Source organism: Mus caroli, unplaced genomic scaffold, assembly GCF_978045245.1.
Source record: "Mus caroli unplaced genomic scaffold, Mus_caroli_1 scaffold_1, whole genome shotgun sequence".
NCBI classification, from domain to species: Eukaryota; Metazoa; Chordata; class Mammalia; order Rodentia; family Muridae; genus Mus; species Mus caroli.
Genome location: NW_028227256.1, coordinates 63,468,929 through 63,493,980, shown reverse-complemented (window position 1 = coordinate 63,493,980; position 25,052 = coordinate 63,468,929). Strand labels below are relative to the sequence as shown.

Below are 25,052 nucleotides of genomic sequence, written 5' to 3'. Positions count from 1 at the left end.
AGGAGTCAAAGATGCAAACATCACCAACAGAATACAAGAGATAGAAGAGAGAATCTCAGGTACAGAAGATACCATAGAAAGCATTGAAACAACAGTCAAAGAGAACAGAAAAAGCAAAAAGCTCCAAACCCAAAACATCCAGGAAATCCAAGACACATTGAGAAGATGAAACTTAAGGATGATAGGTAGAGAAAAGAGTGAAGATTCCCAACTTAAAGGGCCAGTAAATATCGTCAACAAAATTAATGAAGAAAACTTCCCTAACTTAGAGAAAGAGATGCCTATGAACATACAAGAAGCCTACAGAACTCCAAATAGACTGGATCAGAAAAGAAATTTCTCCAGTCACATAATAATCAAAACACCAAATGTACTAAACAAAGAAAGAATATTAAAACCAGTAAGGGAAAGAGGTCAAGTAACATATAAAGGCAGACCTATCAGAATTACACCAGACTTCTAACCAGAGACTATGAAAGCCAGAAGATCCTGGACAGATGTTATACAGACCCTAAGAGAACAAAAATGCCAGCCCAGGCTATTATACCCAGCAAAACTGTCAATTACCATAGATGTAGAAAACAAGATATTCCATGACAAAATTAATCTTTCCACAAATCCAGCCCTACAAAGGATAATAGATGGAAAACACCAATACAAGGAGGGAATCTACACCCTAGAAAAAACAAGAAAGTAATCTTACAACAAACCCAAAAGAAGATAGCCACACAAACATAATTCCACCTTTAACAGTAAAAATAACAAGAAGTAACGACTACTTTTCCTTAATATTCCTTAACTTCAATGGACTCAGTTCCCCAATAAAAAGACATATACTAATACATAAACACGACCCAGCATTTAGCTGCATACAGGAAACACACCTCAGTGACAAAGACAGACACTTTCTCAGAGTAAAAGGCTGGAAAACAATTGTCTAAGCAAATGGCCCCAAGAAACAAGCTGGAGTAGGCATTCTAATACTGAATAAAAATCAACTTTCAACCAAAACTTATCAAAAAAGATAAGGAAGGACACTTCATACTGGTCAAAGGAAAAATCTACCAAGATGAACTCTCAGTTCTGAACATCTATGCTCCAAATGCCAGGGCACCCACATTCATAAAAAAAATTTACTAAAGCTCAAAGCACACATCGCACCCCACACAATAATAGTGGGAGACTTAAACACCCTATAGGAATGGACAAATCAGGAAACAGAAACTAACCAGAGACACAGTGAAACTAACAGAAGTTATGAACCAAATGGATCTAACAGATATTTATAGAACATTTCATCCTAAAGCAAAAGAATATACTTTCTTCTCAGTACCTCATGGTACCTTCTCCAAAATTGACCATATAATTGGTCCCAAAACAGACCTCGACAGATACTAGAAGACTGAAGTAATTCCATGCACCCTATCGAATCACCACAGATTAAGGCTGGTCTTAAATACCAACAAAAACAATGGAAAGCACACGTACACATGGAAGCTGAACAATACTCTACTCAATGATAACTTGGTCAAGGAAGAAATAAAGAAAGAAATTAAAGGCTTTTTAGAGTTTAATGAAAATGACGACACACCATACCAAAACTTATGGGACACAATGAAAGTAGTGGTAAGAGGAAAACTCATAGCTCTGAGTGCCTCCAAAAAGAAACTGGGGAGAGCTTACACTAGCAGCTAGACAGAACACCTGAAAGCTCTAGAACAAAAAGAAGCAAATACACCCAAGAGGAGTAGGTGGCCAGAAATAATCAAATTCAGTGCTGAAATCAACCAAATAGAAACAAAAAGAACTATACAAAGAATCAACAAAACCAGGTGCTAGTTCTTTGAGAAAATCAACAAGATAGATAAACCCTTAGCCAGATCAACCAGAGGGCACAGAGACAGTATCCAAATTAATAAAATCAGAAATGATAAGGGAGACCTAACAATGAAATATATCTTAAATAATTATTCTGTCTTTTGAATATTAACAGTTGAAAATATTAAAATCATGTTCTACAAACAAACAAAGAAAAACGATTTCTTTCCTTTTCTTCTTTCTTTCTTTCTTTCTTTCTTTCTTTCTTTCTTTCTTTCTTTCTTTCTTTCTTTCTTTTTTACCATAGCTACCAAACACATTTAGGGTAACATTTCTATTCCCTAGAGAAAGAGATTTCACAGAAGCTCTGTGTATAGGCCAATAAATTCCTTCATCAAGAGAAAATAAAATATCAGCAAGGTGACAAAGTAGCATTTATGACTTAATTTTGGATGTCTGGGGACAGACTGGAATATGGGTGACAAGAGTCAGACAGATTTAAGGTGTAATCAGAGAATTGAGGAGCAAGAACATTTTCCAAATAAGTGATATTGTGGAAGTCTTAAAACTTTACTAAAGATTTATATGATTATCTTCATTTAAGAAAGACAATAATGAAGGGCTACCATTTATTAAGGTTTTAATTTGTAGGCAAGATAGTTCCAGCTAGATCATGAATATACTTTACCTTCTTTAAAACATGGGTGTCAAAAACTAAACTCTGGGGTATGAATTGCCCTAATCAAGTAGAATGAACAGTTGATATAAAATTCTGATGTCAGGTATTCATGTGTTGTCACATTCAATAATTTATATGTATTTACCTTAATGTTTGATACAATTAAGACACATATAGTGTAACAGTATCTATGTTATGTATGTATGTATGTATGTATGTATGTATCTATCTATCTATCTATCTATTTATCTATGTATCTATGTATCTATGTATCTATCTATGTATCTATGTATCTATCTATGTATCTATCTATGTATCTATCTATGTATCTATCTATGTATCTATCTATGTATCTATCTATGTATCTATCTATCTATCTATCTATCTATCTATCTATCTATCTATCTATCTATCTATCTATCTATCTATCTAGTGTGTGTATGTGAACACATTTGTAGGCCAGAGGTCAAACTTTAGCATTGTTCCTTAAGCAGTACCATTTTTGTTTTATGAAACAGAGTCTCTCACTGGTCTGGAGCTCGCCAATTAGTCTAGGCTGGCTGGCTAATAAGCTATCAGGACCTACCTGTCTCTGTCTCCCCAGTATTGGGAGATCAAGTATGTGCTACTATGCTTGGCTTTTTCTTGGGGACTAAATTCAAGTCTTCATTGGCAAATGAAGTGGGGTATCATCCCAGCCTTAGTTATTCTTACTTTAATATTCCAGTAAAATGGTAGCAGATTATTCCACAGTGAGTAGATGGAGACACAAGAAATTTATACAATAAGCACAAAGTCAATGTTTCAGTGGGAAAAGAAGTTTAGAATTCAGGCTCAAGAAACTGGAAGCAACTCAGATATCTCTCAACCGAAGAACAGATATAGAAAACGTGGTCCATTTACACAGTGAAATACTATTCAGCTATTAAAAACAAGGACATCTGGGGGCTGGAGACATGGCTCGGTGGTTCAGAGTTCAATTCCCAGCAACCACATGGTGGTTTACAAGCATCTGTAATGGGATATGATGTTCTCTTGTGGTGTGTCTGAAGAGAGCAACAGTGTATTTAAATACATAAAATATATACACAAACCTTCTAAAAATGAGGAAATTGTGAATTTTGCAGGGAAATGGATGAAACTAGAAAATATCATCCTGAGTTAGGTAACCCAGATCCCAACAGACATGCATGGTATGTACTCACTAATAAGTGGATATTAGCCAAAAAGTGCAGAACACCCAGAATATAAGCCACAGGCTTTAAGAAATTTAATAGAAAGGAAGGCCCAAGTGTGGATGCTTCAATCCCACTTAGAATGAGGAACAAAATAATCATGGGACTAAGAGGGAGGGAGAGAGGGAATTGTGTGGGAGAAGGGAGGGGGAAGTGTTGCAGGATCAGGTATTTGGGGAGATAGGAGAGTATACCAAAGTGCCAGGAGAATGAATGGAAAGATGCAGCTGAGGTGTGTGTATGGGGGGCAGGCAGAGGCAACCTCTAGAAACTCCCAGAGACCTGGAACATGAGAGGCTCCCAGGACTCAATGGGGATGACTTTAGCCAAAATGCCCAACAGGTGGGAGATGAAACCTGAAGAGACCACCTCCATTAGATACACAGGGCCCCAGTGGAAGGATGTGGGTCATTATCCCACCTTCACAATTTTTGACCCAGAATTATTACTGTCTAAAAGAAGTGCAGAGACAAAAATGGAGCAGTGACTGAAGGAAAGGCTGTCCAGTGACCAGGCCAACTTGGGATCCATCTGATAGGCAGGAACCAAATCCGGATACTATTACTGATGTTATGTTGTGCTTGCAGATAGGAGCCTAGCATGACTGGCCTCTGAGAGGCTCTACCAGCAGCTGACTGAGACAAATATAGATACTTACAGCCAACCATTGGACTGAGGTCGGGACCCCTATGGAAGAGTTAAGGGAAGGATTAAAGGGACTGAAGGGGATGGCAACTCCATTGGAAGACCAACAGTGTCAACTAACTGGGACCCTTGTGAGCTCCTGGAGACTAAATCACTAAGCCACCAACCAGAGAGCACATATGTAGCAGAGGACTGCCATGTCTGGGCATCTTGGGGGGGGTGCATCCTCTTAGATGTGAAGGGGAAGGGGAATGGGGTAAAGAATTTAGAGAAGGTGGACTAGGAAGGGGGCAATACTTGGGATGTAAATAAATAAATTAATTAAAAAAGAGAGAAAAAATAATTCAGGCTCATAAAGGGGTCGGCACCCCTATAGGTGGAACAACAATATGAACTAACCAGTAACCCTGAGCTAATGTCTCTAGCTGCATATGTATCAGAAGTTGGCCTAGACGGCCATCATTGGGAAGAGAGGCCCCGTGGTCTAGCAAACTTTATATGCCTCAGTTTGGGGGAACACCAGGGCTAAGAAGTGGGAGTCAGTGGGTAGGGGAGTGGGGGGGTGTTCTGTGGGACTTTTGGGATAGCATTTGAAATGTAAATGAAGAAAATACCTAATTAAAAAAAAGAATTCAGGCTCAGTATGTTTGGTTTCCAGCCTAGTGAACCTTCAGCTAATAATTATGAATCTTAATGTTATGCCAGGCACATGATGGCAGGAATTTACTAAAGGATTTTCCTTCCTTGTGTTTCTATGACTCTGGTGTATCTTGTGTCTCATGATATAGTTTTTGTTTATATGGCTTGACTTGTGTAAACTCTTGAGTTTAATATTAAATAAGCATAGCAGAATGTAGGGAAAATATAGTGGAGCTATGTACCGCTGGTTTCTCAAGACTAGGTGCCACATAGGAAGAAAGTCTTTTATCTTCTATAAACTGTGCAACAGAACCCTCCCTCCAAAAGGCAGTGCCAAGTACTGATTATGAATGCTAGCATTAATAAAGATTGCTGTCTGATATTTATGAAACATACCTTACATAGGTTTTTTTTTGTTTTTTGTTTGTTTTGTTTTTAACATAGGATAGTTATATAAGATAATTCTGAAAGCAATGGGAGGGGAGGCCCTTGGTCCCAGGGAGGTTTGATGTCCCAGAGTAGGTGGGAGTGGGAGAGTGTGGGTGGGTGGGGAAGCACTCTCATACAGACAAAAGGGAGGGAAAGGGCAAATATGGGATGAGGGGGTGGCGGAGGGGTAGCTGGGAAGTGGGATATCATTTGAGATGTAAATGAATGGAATGATTAATAATAATAAAAGAAAAAAATAAGATAATTTAAAGAAAATTCAATAAGAGAGAAAGGTTAATGCATTCATATTTACAGGCAGATAGCACAGGGTCTTGGTACAGGGCATGCCTTCTGAATTAGTATGCAAAAGAGATAAAGAAGACTGGAAGCAGAAAACCCTGAATCAATGACATTAATGGATACAGTCAGCAGAGACATTTAGGGAGTTATACCTATAGCTTTAAGTATTCTGTAAGGATACAGGGATATTGAGTATGTTACATGCATTTATGTTTCTTCCTGTTTAAACTTAGCAGAAAAAAAAACCCTAGTCTTCTCAAATTTCTTTTTATTATTCACCTTCTCCCTTCCTGTAGTGAGGAAGTTGGCATTCTAAGTGTCTATTTTATTAGAATTCTTAAAACATTCATTTCTTAGTTATTTAGTCATTCACATGCATATGTAGGTAGAAGGTATGTCAAAGAAAGAAAATAAAAATCTATCAGGAGGGCATCATCCTGAGTGAGGTAACATATTCACAAAGGAACTCACACAATATGTACTCACTGATAAGTGGATATTAGCCCAAAAACTTAGGGTGCCCAAGATATAAGATACAATTTGTTAAACGCATGAAACTCAAGAAGAACGAAGACCAAAGTGTGGACACTGTGCCCCTTCTTGGAATTGGGAACAAAACACCCATGGAAAGAGTAAAGAGATAAAGTTTGGAGCTGTGAAGAAAGGATGGACCATCTAGAGACTGCCATATCCAGGGATCCATCCCATAATCAGCTTCCAAAAGCTGACACCATTGCATACACTAGCAAGATTTTGCTGAAAGGACCCAGATATAGCTGTCTCTTGTGAGACAATGCCGGGGCCTAGCAAACACAGAAGTGGATGCTCACAGTCAGCTATTGGATGGATCACAGGGCCCCCAATGGAGGAGCTAGAGAAAGTATCCAAGGAGCTAAAGGGAACTGCAACCCCATAGGTGGAACATTATTATGAACTAACCAGTACCCCAGAGCTCTTGACTCTAGCTGCATTTGTATCAAAAGATGGCCTAGTCGGCCATCACTGGAAAGAGAGGCCCATTGGACTTGCCAACTTTATATGCCCCAGTACAGGGGAATGCCAGGGCCAAGGGGTGGGGGTGGGTGGGTGGGGGACTTGGGGGGGGAGTGTATTGGGGACTTTTTGGATAGCATTGGAAATGTAATTGAGGAGAATACCTAATTTAAAAAAAAGTAAAAAAAAAAATCTATCAGAAAAATAAAGGGAAGTGACAATGGGCAGTAAGTAGGCACTGAGAAGGGATATCATTTCTTCAATGGTCTAGCCAGGGCTACGTAGCCCATGTTACCGTAAATAACCTCCCTCATACTCAGGATCATGCAAACACCCACAATTAAACTCAGTGAATCAAGAAAAATAATACATAGAAATAGCAGGGGCTAGTTAGGAAGAGGGGGTGGGGAAGTAATAGAAGAGAACAGCAGATGAGGATGCTCAAGGCTATATGTACATACATAAAATTGCCAAAGAAGGAAAATGTGAAAAATTAAAACAAAATAAAAATATCATGCTCATATTAATTGGACCACAAAGATGACTTTTGAATTCAGCAATTAAAAGCAAGTTTTTGGAATTCAGCATGGGAGATGAAATAGTGATTATTTCAACTATATGCACTTTGGCACACTATCTGTAAACCTCAATATCTTTAACTATAAAACCAAACAGTAATAGCCCTATAGATTTGTTGGGGGAAATTAAATGATTGCTTTCTTCCCAAAGTGATCATTTGGTTTCTGGAGTATAACAGACACCAAACTGTCTGTAAAACCAATTCATTAAGATAAACTTCATCTCACTCAAATGCCTTGGGCTTTACAGAAGAATGACGAGCGCTCACATCTCCCCACTGGTAGAAGAGCTTGGCAGCACTCCATTGAAGCTTCTGGTTCCGCTTGTTGCCCACTGTGGGAGACCTGCCCCGGGAAAGGCCTTTCTTGGTGATGTTCACGTGGTGCCCTTTCATCCACTCGGGCCAGTTGCCACGGTTGCACCGGTGGACAAAACGGGCACATTCGAGGAACAGAGCTGCTCTGGCCACCACAGGAGCTTCCTGTGAAGGGTTAAGAAAAGAACAGTATGGGGTTATTTGAATTTCTGGAGCTTCTTGAGCTATTTGTATATATTGGATATTAGTCCCCTATCAAATTTAGGATTGGTAAAAATCCTTTCCCAGTCTGTTGGTGGCCTTTTTGTCTTACTGACTGTGTCTTTTGCCTTACAGAAGCTTTGCAATTTTATGAGGTCCCATTTGTCAATTCTTGATCTTACAGCACAAGCCATTGCTGTTCTGTTTAGGAATTTTTTTCCCCTGTGCCCATATCTTCGAGGCTTTTCCCCACTTTCTCCTCTATAAATTTCAGTGTCTCTGGTCTTATGTGGAGGTCTTTGATCAACTTAGACTTGAGCTTTGTACAAGGAGATAGGAATGGATCAATTCACATTCTTCTACATGATAACTGACAGTTGTGCCAGCACCATTTGTTGAAAATGGTGCTGTTATTTTTCCACTGGATGGTTTTAGCTCCCTTGTCAAAGATCAAGTGACCATAGGTGTGTGGATTCATTTCTGGTTCTTCAATTCTATTCCATTGATCTACCTGTCTGTCGATGTACCATGTAGTTTTTATCACAATTGCTCTATAGTACAGCATGGTGATTCCACCAGAGGTTCATTTATTGTTGAGAATAGTTTACAATATGAACTAACCAGTACTCCCAGAGCTCGTGTCTCTAGCTGCATACGTAGCAGAAGATGGCCTAGTCCGTCATCATTGGGAAGAGAGGCCCCTAGGTCTTGCAAACTTTATATGCCCCAGTACAGGGGAACACCAGGGCCAAGAAGTGGGAGTGGGTGGGTAGGAGAGCAGGGCGGGTGGGGGTTATAGGGAACTTTTGGGATAGCATTTGAAATGTAAATAAAGAAAATATCTAATAAAATAAAATAAAATAAAAAAGAGAAAAGAACAGTATGGGATTAATGAACGATTTCTTTAAAAAGTGCTCAAGTGTGGGGGTTATCCCAAAAGCTATTATCTGTATGTGGGCTATGTTCTTCCAGCTGGGCTGCCTTGTCTGGCCTCAGCGGCAGAGGAAGCAGGTAGACTTGCAGAGACTTGAAGTGCTAGGGTCCTGTGGAGGGAATACTCAAGGGGGGAGGCAGCCACTCAGAGGAGAAGGGAATGGGGAGACGGGGGGAAGGCTTGTGGAAGGGTGAGACTGGAAGTGGGGCAGTGAGGGGGATGTAAAATAAATAAGTAAAAAATAAAATAAATTATATATATATATATATCAAGCAGAATGACAGAGTTTCTTGGCATACATCAGCCTGGATGTTTTGACATGGCTTGGCCACATTTCTCTGGATGGTATGAGCAAAATAGCAAATAATCTGGAAATAAAATCTCCAAGGCACTGTGGACACTGAGGAATTAGGTGGCCTAAGAGAGCTCTTGCCTCTTTCATCTTCTCAGTTCACAACTGATCACATTTTTTCATTATAGATTTGTAGTTAACTTTTTATTGAAATTAGATTTTTTTCCCCATACAATGTATTCAGATCTCCCCACCCACCCAAATCCACAATCTTTCTTTCTCTCTCTCTTTAGAAGACAGACAGGTGTATACAAAGTAATAACAAAACAAAATTAAATAAGATAAAATAATAACAAACAAACCAAGAATAGGCAACTTGAACATATGTGTGGATGAAAATTCTTGAAAGTTTTAAGAAGCTTCAACACACACACACACACACACACACACACACACACACACTAAAATTTTAAAAATTTAATATGAATAAGCAAATACTCCGTTGCTAGAATGAATCTTCCTTCAATCCACGGTGTTGTTATATTAACTCTATACTGGTATGCAATCCAAGACCACTCTCATGTTTCACCAGGCAAGTGGTTGTTTTACATACTTGGAGCATTAGAAAAAGGAAGAACAAGCTTTTGTTGAATTAGTCTTTTTTTTTCCTGCACAACGGACTAAATTTTGCATAATAAGCAGCACTTACTTGAAAATATTTGAGAAAACAGGAAATTATTTAATTGATAAATGAGAAACAGAACTTTTTCCACCCCCCAGGAAAATAAAAAGCAGGATTCCCTCTTTTCATGCAAGGGTGTGGTTTTAATAATAAAAGTGGTAGTTTTGCTACCCAGAACCTGGAAAAGTGAGTTAGATACCCCACTGAACTCTTTCAAAGCTAACAATCATGTGCAAAGAGGCAATGGGGAGGGGAAGACGGGGTCGGAGCAGGAGAAAAAGAGAAGGAAGAAAAGGAAGAGGAGAGGAAAGAGGTCATTAGTAGGTCAAAAGAAAAATGTAAAGTGTCACCGTGTATCTTTATTTGTTCAGAGTATTTTATTTTGTTCTGTTTTATGTCACAATAGTGACATCACCTCTGAGTTACTTAGTAACTCAAGATGACCAGTGATAACAGATTTTCAGATTGAAAAAATTTTTTTTCATCGTTTTAAGGAACAGATTTCTAAACAATTCAATCAATAGTGCTAAAGTAGACATTAATGTATAGAGATTTATGTTACAGTTGATTTTTTTTTTTACAAATTATAATATATACTTGAGTCTGTGGTCAGGAAATATAAGCCATGTTTGCTACCTAACCATGGACTGTGAAGGGGAACACACAGTATCCAATCCAGTGTTCTTCCATGTCCACATCTATGTTAACTTTTTCACTTTGTATTTACATTGTCTTAATTTATATTCGGGGATCTTACTAAAGAGAATTTTGAGGATGTAGGTAGAAACTATTCAAGAGTAAAATATCAGTAAATATAATATTTTTTAAAAAAACACATAACACATTCTTTCTATTATTAAAACTTATAACAGTTCCATAGAATGAAAAAGAATGTCCAATCTTTGTGATTTGGCTAGAGACGTCCAATCATCTCCCAGTCTATTCCCATCTCATGTGCTGTACAATCTAAGTGAATCAAACAGGCAGCCGTTTTCCAAATATGAAATCTCCTATCTTTCCAGATATGCTGTTCCCATGACCTGTGGCCCATCACTTCTCTTTGTCACCTGGCAACTCTCCACCTATAAGATTCTGGCTACTGCCTCCAGGGAGAAATCTTCTTTATTTTAGTGCTCCTTTAGATGATTAAAGTAAATTGTAACTCTCTTGTCTGTCCCTTAAGTGCATGTATCAAGCATTCTGTTGATGCAATTTTAAAATGTTTTTTTAAAAAAATAATTCTGGGAATGTATCATCAAACTTCTAGTTAAAGCTATCTTTAACAGAGGGACTTAATTTTGCAATCCTCGTTGACAGGAAACAGAAGGTTAATAAAGGTGAAAAAGTCAACATACTAGATGAACACTGTGCTCAGAATCTGTTATCAGTGCGTGAGGCAATAAGTGATAAATACATATAGAGGCTGAGACTTGGAGACAGGTCACTGGAACTCTCCATTTGTCATGACCAGGAGTCTGAGTCAAAGGCATGAGTGTCATGAGCCATTCCCCATGGTCTGAAGATGGTGTCTTCCCAGGTATGAATTTACTGGGCATGTCAGACATGGTTGGCTGTATCTGAAAAGGGCTGAGACATTTGTCTCTAGAAATGAATGTCAGGTAGGAGGGCAAGGCCAGCATGCAAATTTATTTTTTGCCTGTCAGATCATGACAGATTTACAGTATAAACCAATTCGAACTCAATGCTTAATGACAGAAGACAGGAAGAACACCACTAGCTGAGCACTATACATTCAGCTCTGTCTTTAATGGGGTTAATGGTGAGAGCTAGGTCAGCCTAGGTGCAGGGGGTAGAGAGTCTTTCCACACCTCTAGTTGCAGCCTTATGAACAAATGAATGACAGATGGATGAATGCATGTGAGGAGGTATAGGAAGCTTGAAGTGTTTTAGATCTTTTAGTTCTCTACTATTAAAATTTTAGCATGATAAAACCCAGATGTTAGCAGCATATAGTTATTTGCCTTGGGAATCTGAAGTTTGGAAATGCAATTCAGATCAATTTGAGGGTATATTTTATTTATAATACAACTTGATGCAAAGGACAAGGTTGATTCCGATGAACTTGATACATGCTTTAGAAACCAGTATCATTGAAAGCTGTCACTGCTTATATGAACAAATGATAGCACAGGATTATTCATACACTGGCCTCTGTAACAATTGTCATCATGATTCTGATAGATGGGAGAATTTACTACTCAAGATCGTATGAATTATGCCACTTTCCTGAGCATTGTGTGTGCATATCCCTACCTTTGTTTTGTTTTGTTTTGTTTTGTTTTGTTTTGTTTTGTTTTGTTTTGTTTTGTTTTGAGAGAGAGAGAGAGAGCAGTTCTCTCTACTGAGCATTGTCTGTCCTGGATCTCACTATGTAGACCCGGCTGGCTTTGAACTCAGAGACTTGATGCCTCTATATCCTGAGTGCTGGGACTAAAGATGTGTACCACCACACCCAGCCTTGTGAGTATTTCTTTGCAGGAAGTTGTGGGGGGATGCTAAAACACAAAGCTAGGGATACTACCACATATTCTAGGAGCAGTTGCTAAGCAACAAGAATAAATTCATTTGAGCAACAAAATCTAAGGCATTCTAGCATGGATGTGGCTGTGATGAATGTTTGTAAATACTATTTAAATTACAGTTTTTGAAAGTAGCGATTTGGCATGGCAGGACTATAGAATACCCAGAACAGGATTCTTCTTGGGCATTGAGGAAAGCCAATGACTCCCTTCTGATGGAACAGAACTTTTCTGGTATAGTACAATCAGTTATGACATAATGGAGAAGGCTGATCTCACATCAGAGAGAAAGACAACCCAAAGTGGGGTAATGAATCAGGCAAACACTACATGGCTAAAAGAGACCAGCAAATATCAACGGTATGGTTATAATGAAGGCCAAAGCTTGTTTAGGAAGACAACAAAAGATATGGGTGATATGCGGGGGGGGGGGGGGGGGGGGATGGGAAATTGTGGTTACTTAACTGGAAAGAGCTACAGAAAGAGAAGGAAGAAGAGGGGACAAATGATCCTAAGGGTTTTTAAAAAGCCATTAAGGAATTATAGTATATTCTATTTAGCCAAATTACATATGTATATATATATATATATATATATATATATATATATGTATCACATGAATGGAATGAAGTTATACCACATTACCACATAGGATGACAATATTCCTCATAAGAACCATAAACTAGCTAACAAAAACCTAAGTACCAGGCATGAGATATCTTCTTAGAGTTGTTGGTCAGAGTAGTCTAAAAGATATCCCTCTCCAAAAAATACAAAAACCAACCAAACAAAAACACTAATAATGTCTATTGCTTTTAGCCTTTGGTTGCCTCTCATTGGTTGTAGAAGGCACCACACACTTGGAACATAGGATTCAGAAGATTCAAGTGGGATCTGACCTGAAAACCTCCTTCTTGAGTTCTAGTTTTCATAGTACAAGAAATTGCTATCCAAGCTTCCATAGGGAAAACAACCAAAAGTCCTACTCAGCTGTGGTACTCATGAAGTACAACAATGACCAGCATGGCAAGATATTTCTAAAGATATCTTGGTGGTTACCAACAGCTGGCTAATTCGACATTTAAGACCCCAATAACCAAAGGCTGGTATCAGATACATAGTACCCAGCTTCCTGGAGCTACTGAGGTCATGGATCTCAGAGAAGAGACCACTACTGTCACTTTAGTAGATCAGTATAATTTGTCCAGGGACAGGCCCAAATTGGAATCCAGCTCAGAGGGAGGCCCCAAGGCTTGACACTATTATTGTGGCTATGGTGTGCTTACAAACAGGGGCATATCATGACTTCCTTCCAAAAGGTCAAACAAGCAGCTGAAAGAGTCAGATGCAGATATTTACACTCAACCAATGGACAGAAGCTGATGATCCCTGTGATTGAATTAGGGAAAAGCTGAAAGAAGCAACCCCACAGGAAGACCAGCAGTCTCAACTAACCTGGACCCCCAAGATCTCTCAGAGACTGAACCACCAACCAGGCAGCATATACCAAATGATATAAGGCCCCTAACACATATACAGCCGAGAAATGCTGGGTCTGGACTCAGTCAGAGAAGATGCACCTAACCCTAGAGAGACTTGGGGCCCCAGGGAGTGGGGTGCAGGTGGGGGTGAAGACATCTTCTTGGAGACAGAGTTGGAGGAGGTGTAGCATGTTGAACAATTGGAAGGTGGCCCAGAAGGAGGAAAAGGTCTGGACTGTAAAAAAAAGGTTAAAGAGTAAATTTAGAAAAAATAGAAAAAAAAACGTAACCTTACATCCACAGATAAGTATAATTATTATCCCTTGTATGTTTTGAATAGAAATGGCCCTACAGGCTCATATATTTGCATACGTAGGGAATGGCATTAGGAGGTGTGGCTTTATTGGAGTGGGTGAGGTCTTTTTGGAAGAACTGTGCCACTGGGGACAGGCTTTGGAATTTACAGAGGAAGGGAGACAAGCTGTGAGCCTTAAAGACACCATTAAGGATGTGGGGCAGACTTTCAAAACACGTGGCAAAGGGCGCTGGGTGATTTTACAGGCTTAAAAACAGAAGGAAAATAAATTAAAATATTTTAAAATTAATTAAATGACACAGGAAGCGAGAGGCTACAGAGTTGTCTAGCTGAAGTCACATGAAGTCATGAGATTGTCACTGTGTGGTCTGAATTTCTGGAAGATTCTGCAATTAGGAAACCTCATGTGCCAGACACTTTCCCTGTTCCTGGTTTTTCTATTTCCTCTGGATTTTAGGATTGTTATATATATTGAATGTTTCCTTTGTGGAGGTGAAACAGAGAATCGAGATACTAAACCAAACAGCTGGGCTGTCTTTTATCTGGGGACCTAGAAATATATTTACCAGGACACAACAGCTAATTGGAGGGTATAATTACAATACATTCCTTTCCTTTGGGGGCTATGCCTTAGCTTGCTAAATGAGAAGAAATCTCTACGTTGCACAGGAACTCCCTATTTTTTGAAAGCTAAATATTTTATGATGATCTCTAGGGAATAACATAATTTTTATTGCTGTACAATAAAATATAAAGTGCTTGCTGGAGTGAGGTATACATTTACTTAAAACCAATGGGAATAAGCAATTTTGTGGGTCTCAGTATGTGTTAGAATCTTTTATTTCTTTTTTTTTGCCAGAGGGCATATGCTTCTGAGACAATGTTTATTACTTTGCCCAGAGTATTGAATTCTCTCCCTAGCTGGGATCACCCTGTAACAGACTCATTACCTGACAAGCTGCCTCTATCTGCTTCAACAGTAGCTGTGGGCAGGCTAGGGTGGGCATGAGTGGTCAGTTCATGGCATGGATAGCCAGTCATTTTCAGATTTACTCAAGTCATGGTCAGTATTTTAAAAAACAAATGTCTTTTATTTTATATAATAGACTGGATGGATAAACAAACTTCCTTTGGCTTAAAACAACTAAAATGCTAGATAAATTTTTAATTTTGTTTTTCTTTTTATTTCTAAGGTGAAATGAAAGACAGCAGAGGAAGAGTTGAAAAAACATGCATGGAGGAGGGGTGGGATGAATTAGCAAGCATTTGCCTAGACAGCTGTTGGTCCACAAGTTAAATATCTGTTGAGAACTGCTGATCTAGAATCTCATGAGGACTCTAAATTGCACTCTGGGCATATTGTATCTATTCTGGAAAATTCTCAGGTGGTATCTCTTTGATATAAAGCACCTCACATTTCCTCTGATCTTTCCTTCTGGACATTATAGATAAATTCTAGGTCTAATTTTATCCCCTGACCTCTGAATCCCTCCTGGTGAAGCATACTTAAATAGGGAGCATGAGTTTGCAAAAACCAATTATTTATCAAATCTATGTAAGAACACCTTAAACCTTATGTTGAAATACAAAGTTGGTCACTCTGGAGCGCCAGACTGGTAAAAATAATGATGTAAACAAGTAAAAACATAAGCAAGAACACAGACGGATGGACTTTCATTACACAATTGCACCTGTGTGGAATTCCCACAACTACCATGAAGTATGGGTTTTACACCAAGTGCAAAATTATAATCAGAATTGAATTCTTCTGTATATCTAGAAAACTATTCTGAATCAAGGCCCATGTACAAAGACATATATGGAAGCATCATTCAAAATTGCCAAAACTCTGGAAAAAAATAGAAAGATCTTGCTAAAATAAGATGGATTTACAACTTGTACTATAGTTAACAAAACCATTCTTCAGTGTAAGTTAGTAGCACTAATTGCATCAGATGAAACCTAACATTAAACAAAAGGGAATGCATGACTTCACATCAATGAATCTCAAAATCTGGCAAAAGAGAGCAAAACAAAACAGCATAACAAAGCAGTGGAACTGGTAGGCACAGGTATCATTAAGGGGGTAGGACTCTTAAAATCACTGGGCATGTCTTGTTTTGTAAGGTCTATCATGGATATGACCTTGACTTTTTTTCTTAAATTTACCTATTTATAAGGCCAAATAATTGAACATAAATTTAATTTTCTCCAGTCACAGACTAGAGAGAGTTTTACAGTCCCACAGAGGTATTAATATTCATGGGAATTGGTACTAAAGCCAATGGACATCATTGTTAGTTGTGTCCATGCTAATAAATTACCCCCGAACTAGAAGTCACCATCTACCCACATTACAGGTTCACTGAATAAATAAGGAGAGAGTGTACACAATAAATGCCTGTTACCCACACTGCTTCTCTTTCCTCTTGTGCTGGCACATCCTGTAAGCTTACTGTGAAAAGGATCCTTTTTGTAAACTTAGAAAAAGTTACAGTTGTATTGGATGCATGTATACAAAAGAAAATGATTGTGAGGAGTAGCCGTGCTGGCCTTAAATCAACAACCTCGAATTACACGCTTCTAGTGATAACAGCAAGATTATTTAAAGCAAACAAATGAACTTGACATTTGTTTGACTTGGCTCTGCAAGTTTCTAGTATTTCCTTCACCTACCAGCAGTCTCTGATTCTGAAGAAAAATGCTAATTTGAAAAAAGTCACATTTAAATTGTATGATCAATGAAGCAATAAAAGCAAAAACTATTTAATACAAAATTCAACTTAAGTCATAACTACAAACATTGGGACAAAATAGTGTAAGACACGCAGGATAAAATGGACTATAATATAAATCTGAACTCAGTCCTTTTGTCCACTTCTGCCCAGAAGTCCTGAATGATAAAGAAGTTGAGTTTACAACTATGCCTTTATCTGTGTATCTGCACTTGTATCCTGTATACCTGCCTGTGTCTATATATGTATCTATGTATCTTTGTATGTATCTATGCATCTGTGTATGTATGTATGTATGTGTATCATCTATCTATCTATCTATCTATCTATCTATCTATCTATCTATCTATCATCTGTTATCTACCTCTACCTAGCTTAATATCCTTCATCTATTCATATCTGTTACTATCTAGTAACCAACCTGTTTTCTATATCTCTGTGTTTTTATATTCATATTTATATCATACACATGAGCAAAACAAATGAATTAGAGAAAATATAAAGGTATTATAAAACAGAGGAATCCATTCGAAGTAAGAAGCAGATGGATTAGATGCTGTGAGAAACCAAACACGGAGGGAAAATCTGTGACCATGAGAGTAATCTTGAAGAACTTCTAACCCTAATCTATATTGACAAACTACAGTTATATGAATGACAGCCAGCACCAAACGCTACTTTGATTCAAGAACACAAGACATTCACCTATGTGTTGATTTCTCTCAGTTTGTTTGTCAGCATTTACTAGCAAATTCCAAGTGTGCCTGAGTTTGGGGACCATATCCTAGCTTGATACCAACAAGTAAGATAATGTGGAAGTGCTTCATAAACTGTCCATAGATTGGAACTTGCCCTTATTAACCTCCACTCAATTCTCCCGATCAACATCTCCTTCTTCTCTTCTGCATCGTCTCTTCCTCCTCTATCACCTTCTTTGCCATTTATGCTTTTATTCAAGTCAATGGGTCACTCTCATTGCTTGAAGATGGGCATTCCTTTTCTTCTTTAAATTTTGACTGACTCTGACATCTGGGCTTTTGAACATGGGCACAATCCCAGATTATGAAAAGCCTCCTAATACTATCCACCATTGCTTCAGAGCTGCACATTTGCTCCCAGTATATTTAATTATTGATGAATAGTGTATTTCCTCCTCCACTCCACATAGGCTACTCCATCAGTGGGCATCAAAACCAGGAATTGCTCAGTTCTTGGAGGCTAACAGACACCATTCATATGCACTCCACTGTACTTTCTTCTATAGGTTATCATGGACTTTATGAGATCAGGAAGACCAAACAACTAGAATGAGTTCTGCAGGGAAAAGAAATGAGAGCCCAGTGAACTGGTAACTCTCTAGTCATAGCTTTACATTTATGGAAATGAAAAAAAGTCTATTTGCTTTCTGTGTTTTAATCCAGTCCAAGGATAGGAGTCACATTTCCACAACAAATAGAATTTATTTGTGGCTTGAAATTCCTGTACCACACTCCTTTAGAAGTTAAGAGGTACAGTTGGAAATCAGATAGGTACAGAATCATTTTAATGAGAGCAAGGGTAACTCTACCACTTAGGAAATTTGAATATCAAATTGGTTAACAATATTGTAATTAGAATCATCTTGATTCAGAAGTAGACATTAATTTATCCCAATGAAATTCTTCTTGGAGCATTCTTTTTGTGGCAAGCCTTGTGTCTCTGAAGGCTCTCATATCTCGATCTAGATCCTCAGAGTTTTCCACATGGAAAGGAATGCTGAAAGGTTCCTCTGACTCTCTATCATCAGTGAATACCAAAGATGTTGCCTGACAAGTCTCCTTACCAGTAATGAACCATTTATCAAGATAGAGTTTTTGATTCTTTATAGATGAGGTTTGTGGGAAATTCATTAATTTTCTGATATAGATGCTAACTCTGGTCTATAATCGTTGTTTTTTTGGTAGAATTTTCACAACTTTCTTCCTAATCAGAAAGAATCAATGTTGTCAAATGTTAAGAATCACCAGGTTGGAGAACGAATGTGGTGTGAATACTTAAAGTTGAAGATATTTGTCTTCCTAGTATGCATTTATTATGCATTCCTACAATAAGAAGTATCTTTAAAGGATCAGATGCTTTTGGAATTGTTAAGAAAGCATTTGCAAGTTACTTTATTATAGGAGACTATATACATATATTTTCAATGTGTCCTGATACTAATTTTGATTTATTTAAATAACTGTTTGACAGAGAAAGCATATGGTGTTTCTATAATAGCCCTGTATGGAATAGAAGATTCTGCTCTGATCCCAGTTTTAGCATCAATTAGCATATGACCTTGATCAAAGTCACCTAAGCTGTCAGAGCTTTTGAAATTCTTAAAGTGGCTTCACATAATTTATATTGAGAAGAATTAGCATAATAGAGTACAAAATATAGGTTCTCTGAAGACAGAAGCCAGGCCTGCACTCCAGTCTACCCTTTGCTGGCTTCCTACCACTGGACTATAAGTTGGTCTTCCTGGTTCCAGGAGTTTCCTGTGGAAATACAGTAGACATGCTATAGATGTCAGTCATCAGCCTTGGGCGGTGGCACTCACTGCGAAGACTTTAGCACTGATGACTATACATAGAAAGCATAAGTATTGCAACTTTGTAGTTATTAATACCATTCCTGGCACACAGGAAAACCTCAGTGGACAGCCATTAATTAGTTATTACATGCTAGTGACAGACAGCTTTAGCCTCAGTACTTGGGGAGGCAGAGGCAGACAGATCTCTGAATTTCAGGCCAGTTTGGTCTATACAGTGAATTCGAGGCTAGCCAGAGATATATAGTGAGACTCTCTCTCAAAAACAAACAAGCCTAAGAACTAATACATGGAAATATAGGACTGAGTGTTAATACATTACAGGCACTGTGCAGGGGCTTTCTATTTAAAATCTCATTTAATCCTTGTACCAGACCTGGAAGGAAGGTTTGGTATTAGTATTAACCTTCATTTTTACAGTTGTTGAGCTATTAAATGGTTGGGTCCAATTTTCAGCAGGCATCCTGAAGTTGTAATGCGCTTTCATATAGTAACAATCATACTGTTACACATGCTACCTCCCAGTGGTGATTTATTAAGATTTTCCCTCTTTTATTTACTTCTCTCACCTTACCATCTTTTCTCCCCTTTGACAATGAATTCTGGTAAAACTAAACAGATATGAACCCATCATTAGGGTTATGACTACAGTTATGCTCTCCTCCATTGCTAGCATGAATGTGAGTAAGGGTGAAAGAACTCTGTAACTTACTAAGTCCAAGGCAGCAGCTAGGATGGATGCATCAGGAATTGTCCCTGGCTCACAGCAGTTCAACAAGAATTGAAAACGTTTCATGCCTTGTCGGATTGCTCCCAGATTCACCACGTTTTTGCTTTTCCCACCATCTTGGTTGGGAGAAAGGTGGTCATCGAAACTGTGGCAGCCTGTAGGGGTTGTATCATTGAGAAAGGAAGAGAATGAAAAGGATCACAAAGATGTTTCAAAGACATGCCAGTATGTTTCCTGTAGTGTTAGCCTGAAAACTCTTTCACACTCCTTCCCCGCCCTCTGCACCACTAAGATATTTGCTATGAACACCCTTTGATTTGAATGTAGGTGACATGTAAAAATTCAAGATATTCACCAAAAAACTTCAATGTAGGGTCAACATTTGCTAATGCATCTCTACAATGGTGAAGGATCTGGAAATATTTTAAATAAGTATGAGTAAGAGGATATATTATGAACTTTTAGTTGAAGAAGAGTGTAAGGAAATCAATGGGAATGACAGCAACCCAAAGATATTTTCATCTCTCCCATGAAAGAGAATATTTTACAAATGGAAAAGTATAGTTAGTGTCTTCGTCAATTAGGGCAGCTATGAAATACAACAGGCCATCTCACATTTAAACAACAAATATTTGCCCCTCACAGCTCTATGGCCTATAAGTCTGATATTGAGTTCAAGTACAGTTGATTTTTCCAGGTTTGAGTATGTCCTGAAGTGGCCTTTTCTTATATTAGCATATAGTTATCTCATCTCTCATTTCTACAAGAGCATTACAATCCAGTCATGGTGGTGGTACCCTGATGACATCATCTAAACCTAATCACCTTCTCAAAGCTCCATTTCCAAATGTTACCACACTGTGAGCTAGAATTTCCTAACACGACCTTTGGGTAGATGCAAACATTCAATGCATAGCATATGGAAATCCATAGTCTATGGAAAACATTCATTAAGAAGGAACATTTCCCACCCAACATCCTGGGTTTATGTTGCAGGTGCATCAAATTAAGACTCCAGTGCTTAGAGAGAACTAGGAGATATGTTTACAGCACAAGCCAGGTGACATTGAGCTAGCACGGCACATACCTCAGGAAAGACATTAGCTTCATTCTCAAAAAACAAATGCAGAAACACTATCATTGTGCTGCTGCTGCTCATTCTGAACAGTAGAGAGACTATCTATGAAATTCTACCGGAAATGGATAGTGTGAGGACTGACTGAAATGGTGAAGCTGACAAAGACCAGGGCTGTCAGTGAGAGCTTTGAGGGTTTTCCTGCTTCTTCAGTATTGAGGATCAAATCTAACTCCTCATGTAGTAGACATGTGCCCTACAACAGACCAAAACTTCCAGCCTAAGAAGGCACTTAAAACCTTAGACTAAAATCTAGAGGTCTATGCTGAATTGCAAATGAGACAGTTAAGTGGACAGGATGATGTTTATGACATAGGTAAGCATAAGAAACACTGTGCCTTCATAAAGAGTGCATCACCATGAACTAGGTGACACATATTTTTGATATAATCATAAAGAAATCAAGACCACTTTTGATAAAGTTTGATAATGCTTTTGTAATGAGGTGAGAAAATATTCATGTATTATTAAGAAATTAATGGCATGGTTTGTTGAAAAGCTATGCCCACAAATGATTAATTAAACATATTCAACTAGAACAACATCAGAGGTTGCAGCTTTATCTTTTTCCTGTTCAGTAATAACATGATCAACTTGCATGAAAGCATGGAAATGTGTATCAATTCAGATGGATCATCACAGTCCAGTTATGAAGAAAAGCTTTCTAGAATTCAAATTGGTTTTGAGTCTGCCCTTTAATTTTTTTTTCTGGATAAGTGATCTAACTGCATTCTATACAATAAAATAATAGACCTTATAAAATGGAGACTCAATAGTGACTACACCAAAGCATATCATGACATTCTTTGATAGGAAGATGAACTTGCAAAAGCTGACCAATCCAGATGAGCTATGTGATGAGGCTACTGATAACATAATTTTAATTCCTGTTCATACATTTGCTATATCCACAGCTTAGTTATACTATTGACTATACCGATTAATTTTAGATATGGCCTGCTGCATTCTATCTAAAACTCTACAGTTTACAATGCTCACCATCTACCCTGAACACATGAGGAAAAGGATCAGGATGTGTTAGAACTAGAGAAATCTAAAGAAATCAAAGACATTACTCAAAAGAGATCAAAAGAAAGAACAGGAAGTGAATAAGAGGGGTTATGGCACTATGCATAGCTGTGTATGTGTGGCTACAGATGTTATCACTAGGACAAACCATCAAGTTTATGGGCAAATGTATTTTCAGATTACAAGGAAAGATTTGCTAACAAGTAAAGCTGCCTAGCTCTAGAACAAATTGCCTTGTAAACTTGCACACTCCCCCTCAGCAGAGGGAGGGTGAGGGAGGGTGACCACCTGTCAGCCATGCGTTGAACAGAATTCTGAAGCTGACATGGTGGGTGGATAGGAGGTCCTGTGACTCACAGATTCTAACAAGAAAAGACTGTGTCTTATTCTCCGCACACTCAGTACCCACCAGGGGGTGAGAATCACAGTAAGGTTTCTGTAAATGTCTCTTCAACCAAACTGATAATAGAGAGGCTATAGATAGCAGTGAAAGACACATTTAAAGAACAATAGGGAAAACAATATAAATAGAAAATTACCATTTTTTTTTTTAAAAAGACGTTTTCAGAAAAAAGAAATGGACCAGTTAGTTTAAGTAACTGAAAAGAAGAAAAGGTCAATGGTATCCTTTGGCTATTGACTTTTACCAAGACGCTTGAAGAAATTCTCCTCCTCTTCTCGTCCATTTTCCATCCCACTCCCTGGTCCACCTTCTGAGAGCTTGACAGCGCTGGTGAACTTGACCTGAGAAGAAAGGAAAGCAATCAGCTCTCCAGCATCCAATCATTGGATTATGCTAGCCCTTGGTTTGAAAAATAAGTTGTTTAGAATGTGAAAGTGACTTTGTCCTTTTGGTTTACACGTCGAGTAATTTCATACATCCCTATGGGCCCCAAAAGATGTCACTATAACTGCAGGTGCAAGGAATATCAAGTAAGAGATCAGAAGCTGAATGTGAAAATGATTTAGTGAACAACACAGACATGTGTGGTGTTTATTCTGATCAAGTCCAAACGGACAGCCACATTCATCTTTAGTGAACACTACCACAGTTGAAAATCAGGCCAAAGAGGGAAAAAAATGAGTATACTTTATTAAATCTACAAATCAATTTGTAGCATATAAATTTCCCTCCCTTTCTCCCTCCCTCCCTCTCTCCCTTCCTCTCTCTTTACTCCCCTAGAAGCGAATGTAGGAGCTGACATGGGCTAGGCAAGTAAGTGTTCTGTCACTGAGTTACATCCCTAGCCTTCTTGTTAACTTGCTATATTGAATCAGACACTCCGTAAATTGACTAGGCTACTCAGGCTAACCTTATACTCATTGTATAACCCAGGTTGGGCCTGAACGTAGGACTCTGCCACTAAGGTCCCCAAGGCACTACCAGACCTGGTTCCATGTCTCTTTTAAAGCAGTGACATTTCTTCATGATCCTGACTTTAGGTCAACTCAATGTGATGTAAATAACAGCACATAAACACATAAAGGAAGGGAGGAGGCAGGTAGACTCCAGTAAGTGTCTGATATTTTTCACACACACAAAAAGAAACTGCTTAAGAATTCCACTTCTGTTTCTTTAAGTTCTGTCACCTGCTATATCCTTCATATGTAGATATAGTTGGAGCTATAGATATTTACTGCGTCTTTGTTATTTTCATTTGTATTATAGTTTACCACTTAAACATTTTACTTTCCATTGCTTGTCTAATTTCTGAACTTATTCAACTCCAAAGATCCTTTAACACTTCCTCTGTGCTCACCATTCTTCAATCCCAATAATTTTTAATCAGTGACCCCAATATTCACTTCACGAGCAATGTCCTGTTTACCTTGGAGCTTTGCCTGATGAAAGACAGGCGATCCACAGAGCTAATGTCCAGGAGGTCCTCTACACCATCTGCCAGGCCAGAGAGGGAGGAGCGCTTCAGCCAGTTTCCTAGTTAATGATATTTTGAAAAATTGAGCATTTGCTCTTAAATGAATGAAACAGAAGTGCCAGCATGTCCTGAACTAGCAATGAAAGTTACATGGCTCCAATATAAATAGAAGCAAAAACAAGTTGTTTTCAGTGTACATGTTTTGCATCAAGATATTCAGTGTTGAACTATAAAATTACATTAGCACAGAAGTGCAGGACAAACAGACTTGGTTCTCTCTGCTGCAGGAAACCATGATCCATCCACCTATGCTAGACAAGTTTCCTATCTCTCTTGAAAACCTACCCATTTTATCTCCTAAATAGTTCTCAAGTCTGTCTGTTTTTCTGTTTCTACCTCATACACAATCTAAATGTTCACTTGTTTATACCTGTGCCACTGGCCAGCTCTCAGTCTGATTTGACTGTAGACTAACATTCCCTCCAATGCAATGGTTCATACATTGTATTATTCTGATCTCCCTGACATGATGGTACACAAGAGCCATGGGAAATGGCCACCCTGACTTACGAATGGTCTGGCTTGCTGTTCTGCCTCCATGAGTCAGCCATTTCCCTTCTTAACTGGTTCTTTTCAGTTTCCCCAAGCCTAGTATCTTTGCACATCACTGTTGGGCTGCTTTCCTTTCCTTTTTTTTTTTTTTGTCTGTGTATTTAGCAGATTTTAATATCTGTTCTCCCTATCCCTCGAATGGGCCAGGTTTCATTCTAGTTTGCAACTGTACTTACTTTTGTGATTATCTGCTTTAGTGGTAGTTGCTTCTACTCAAATTCAGCAAAGCCAAGAGCTTTATTTCACACAGAGCAGAGGCATGCAGCTGCCATTTGGGAACTATGTG

General features: G+C 38.4%; 1 protein-coding gene across 11 annotated transcripts in view; it reads right to left on the bottom strand.

Annotated features, from left to right (window-relative positions):
- Nucleotides 1-25,052, bottom strand: part of Unc80 (unc-80 subunit of NALCN channel complex) — a 207,538-nt gene that overhangs the window by 115,559 nt on the left and 66,927 nt on the right. For all 11 annotated transcript variants that reach the window (XM_029478005.2, XM_029478013.2, XM_029478006.2 and 8 more), the window contains exons 20-23: nt 24,107-24,213; nt 22,925-23,021; nt 20,096-20,268; nt 7,586-7,798 (exon numbers count right to left, since the gene is read on the bottom strand). In XM_029478005.2, coding sequence (XP_029333865.1) covers nt 7,586-7,798; nt 20,096-20,268; nt 22,925-23,021; nt 24,107-24,213 — 590 coding nt within the window. The remainder of the gene's footprint in view (nt 1-7,585; nt 7,799-20,095; nt 20,269-22,924; nt 23,022-24,106; nt 24,214-25,052) is intronic.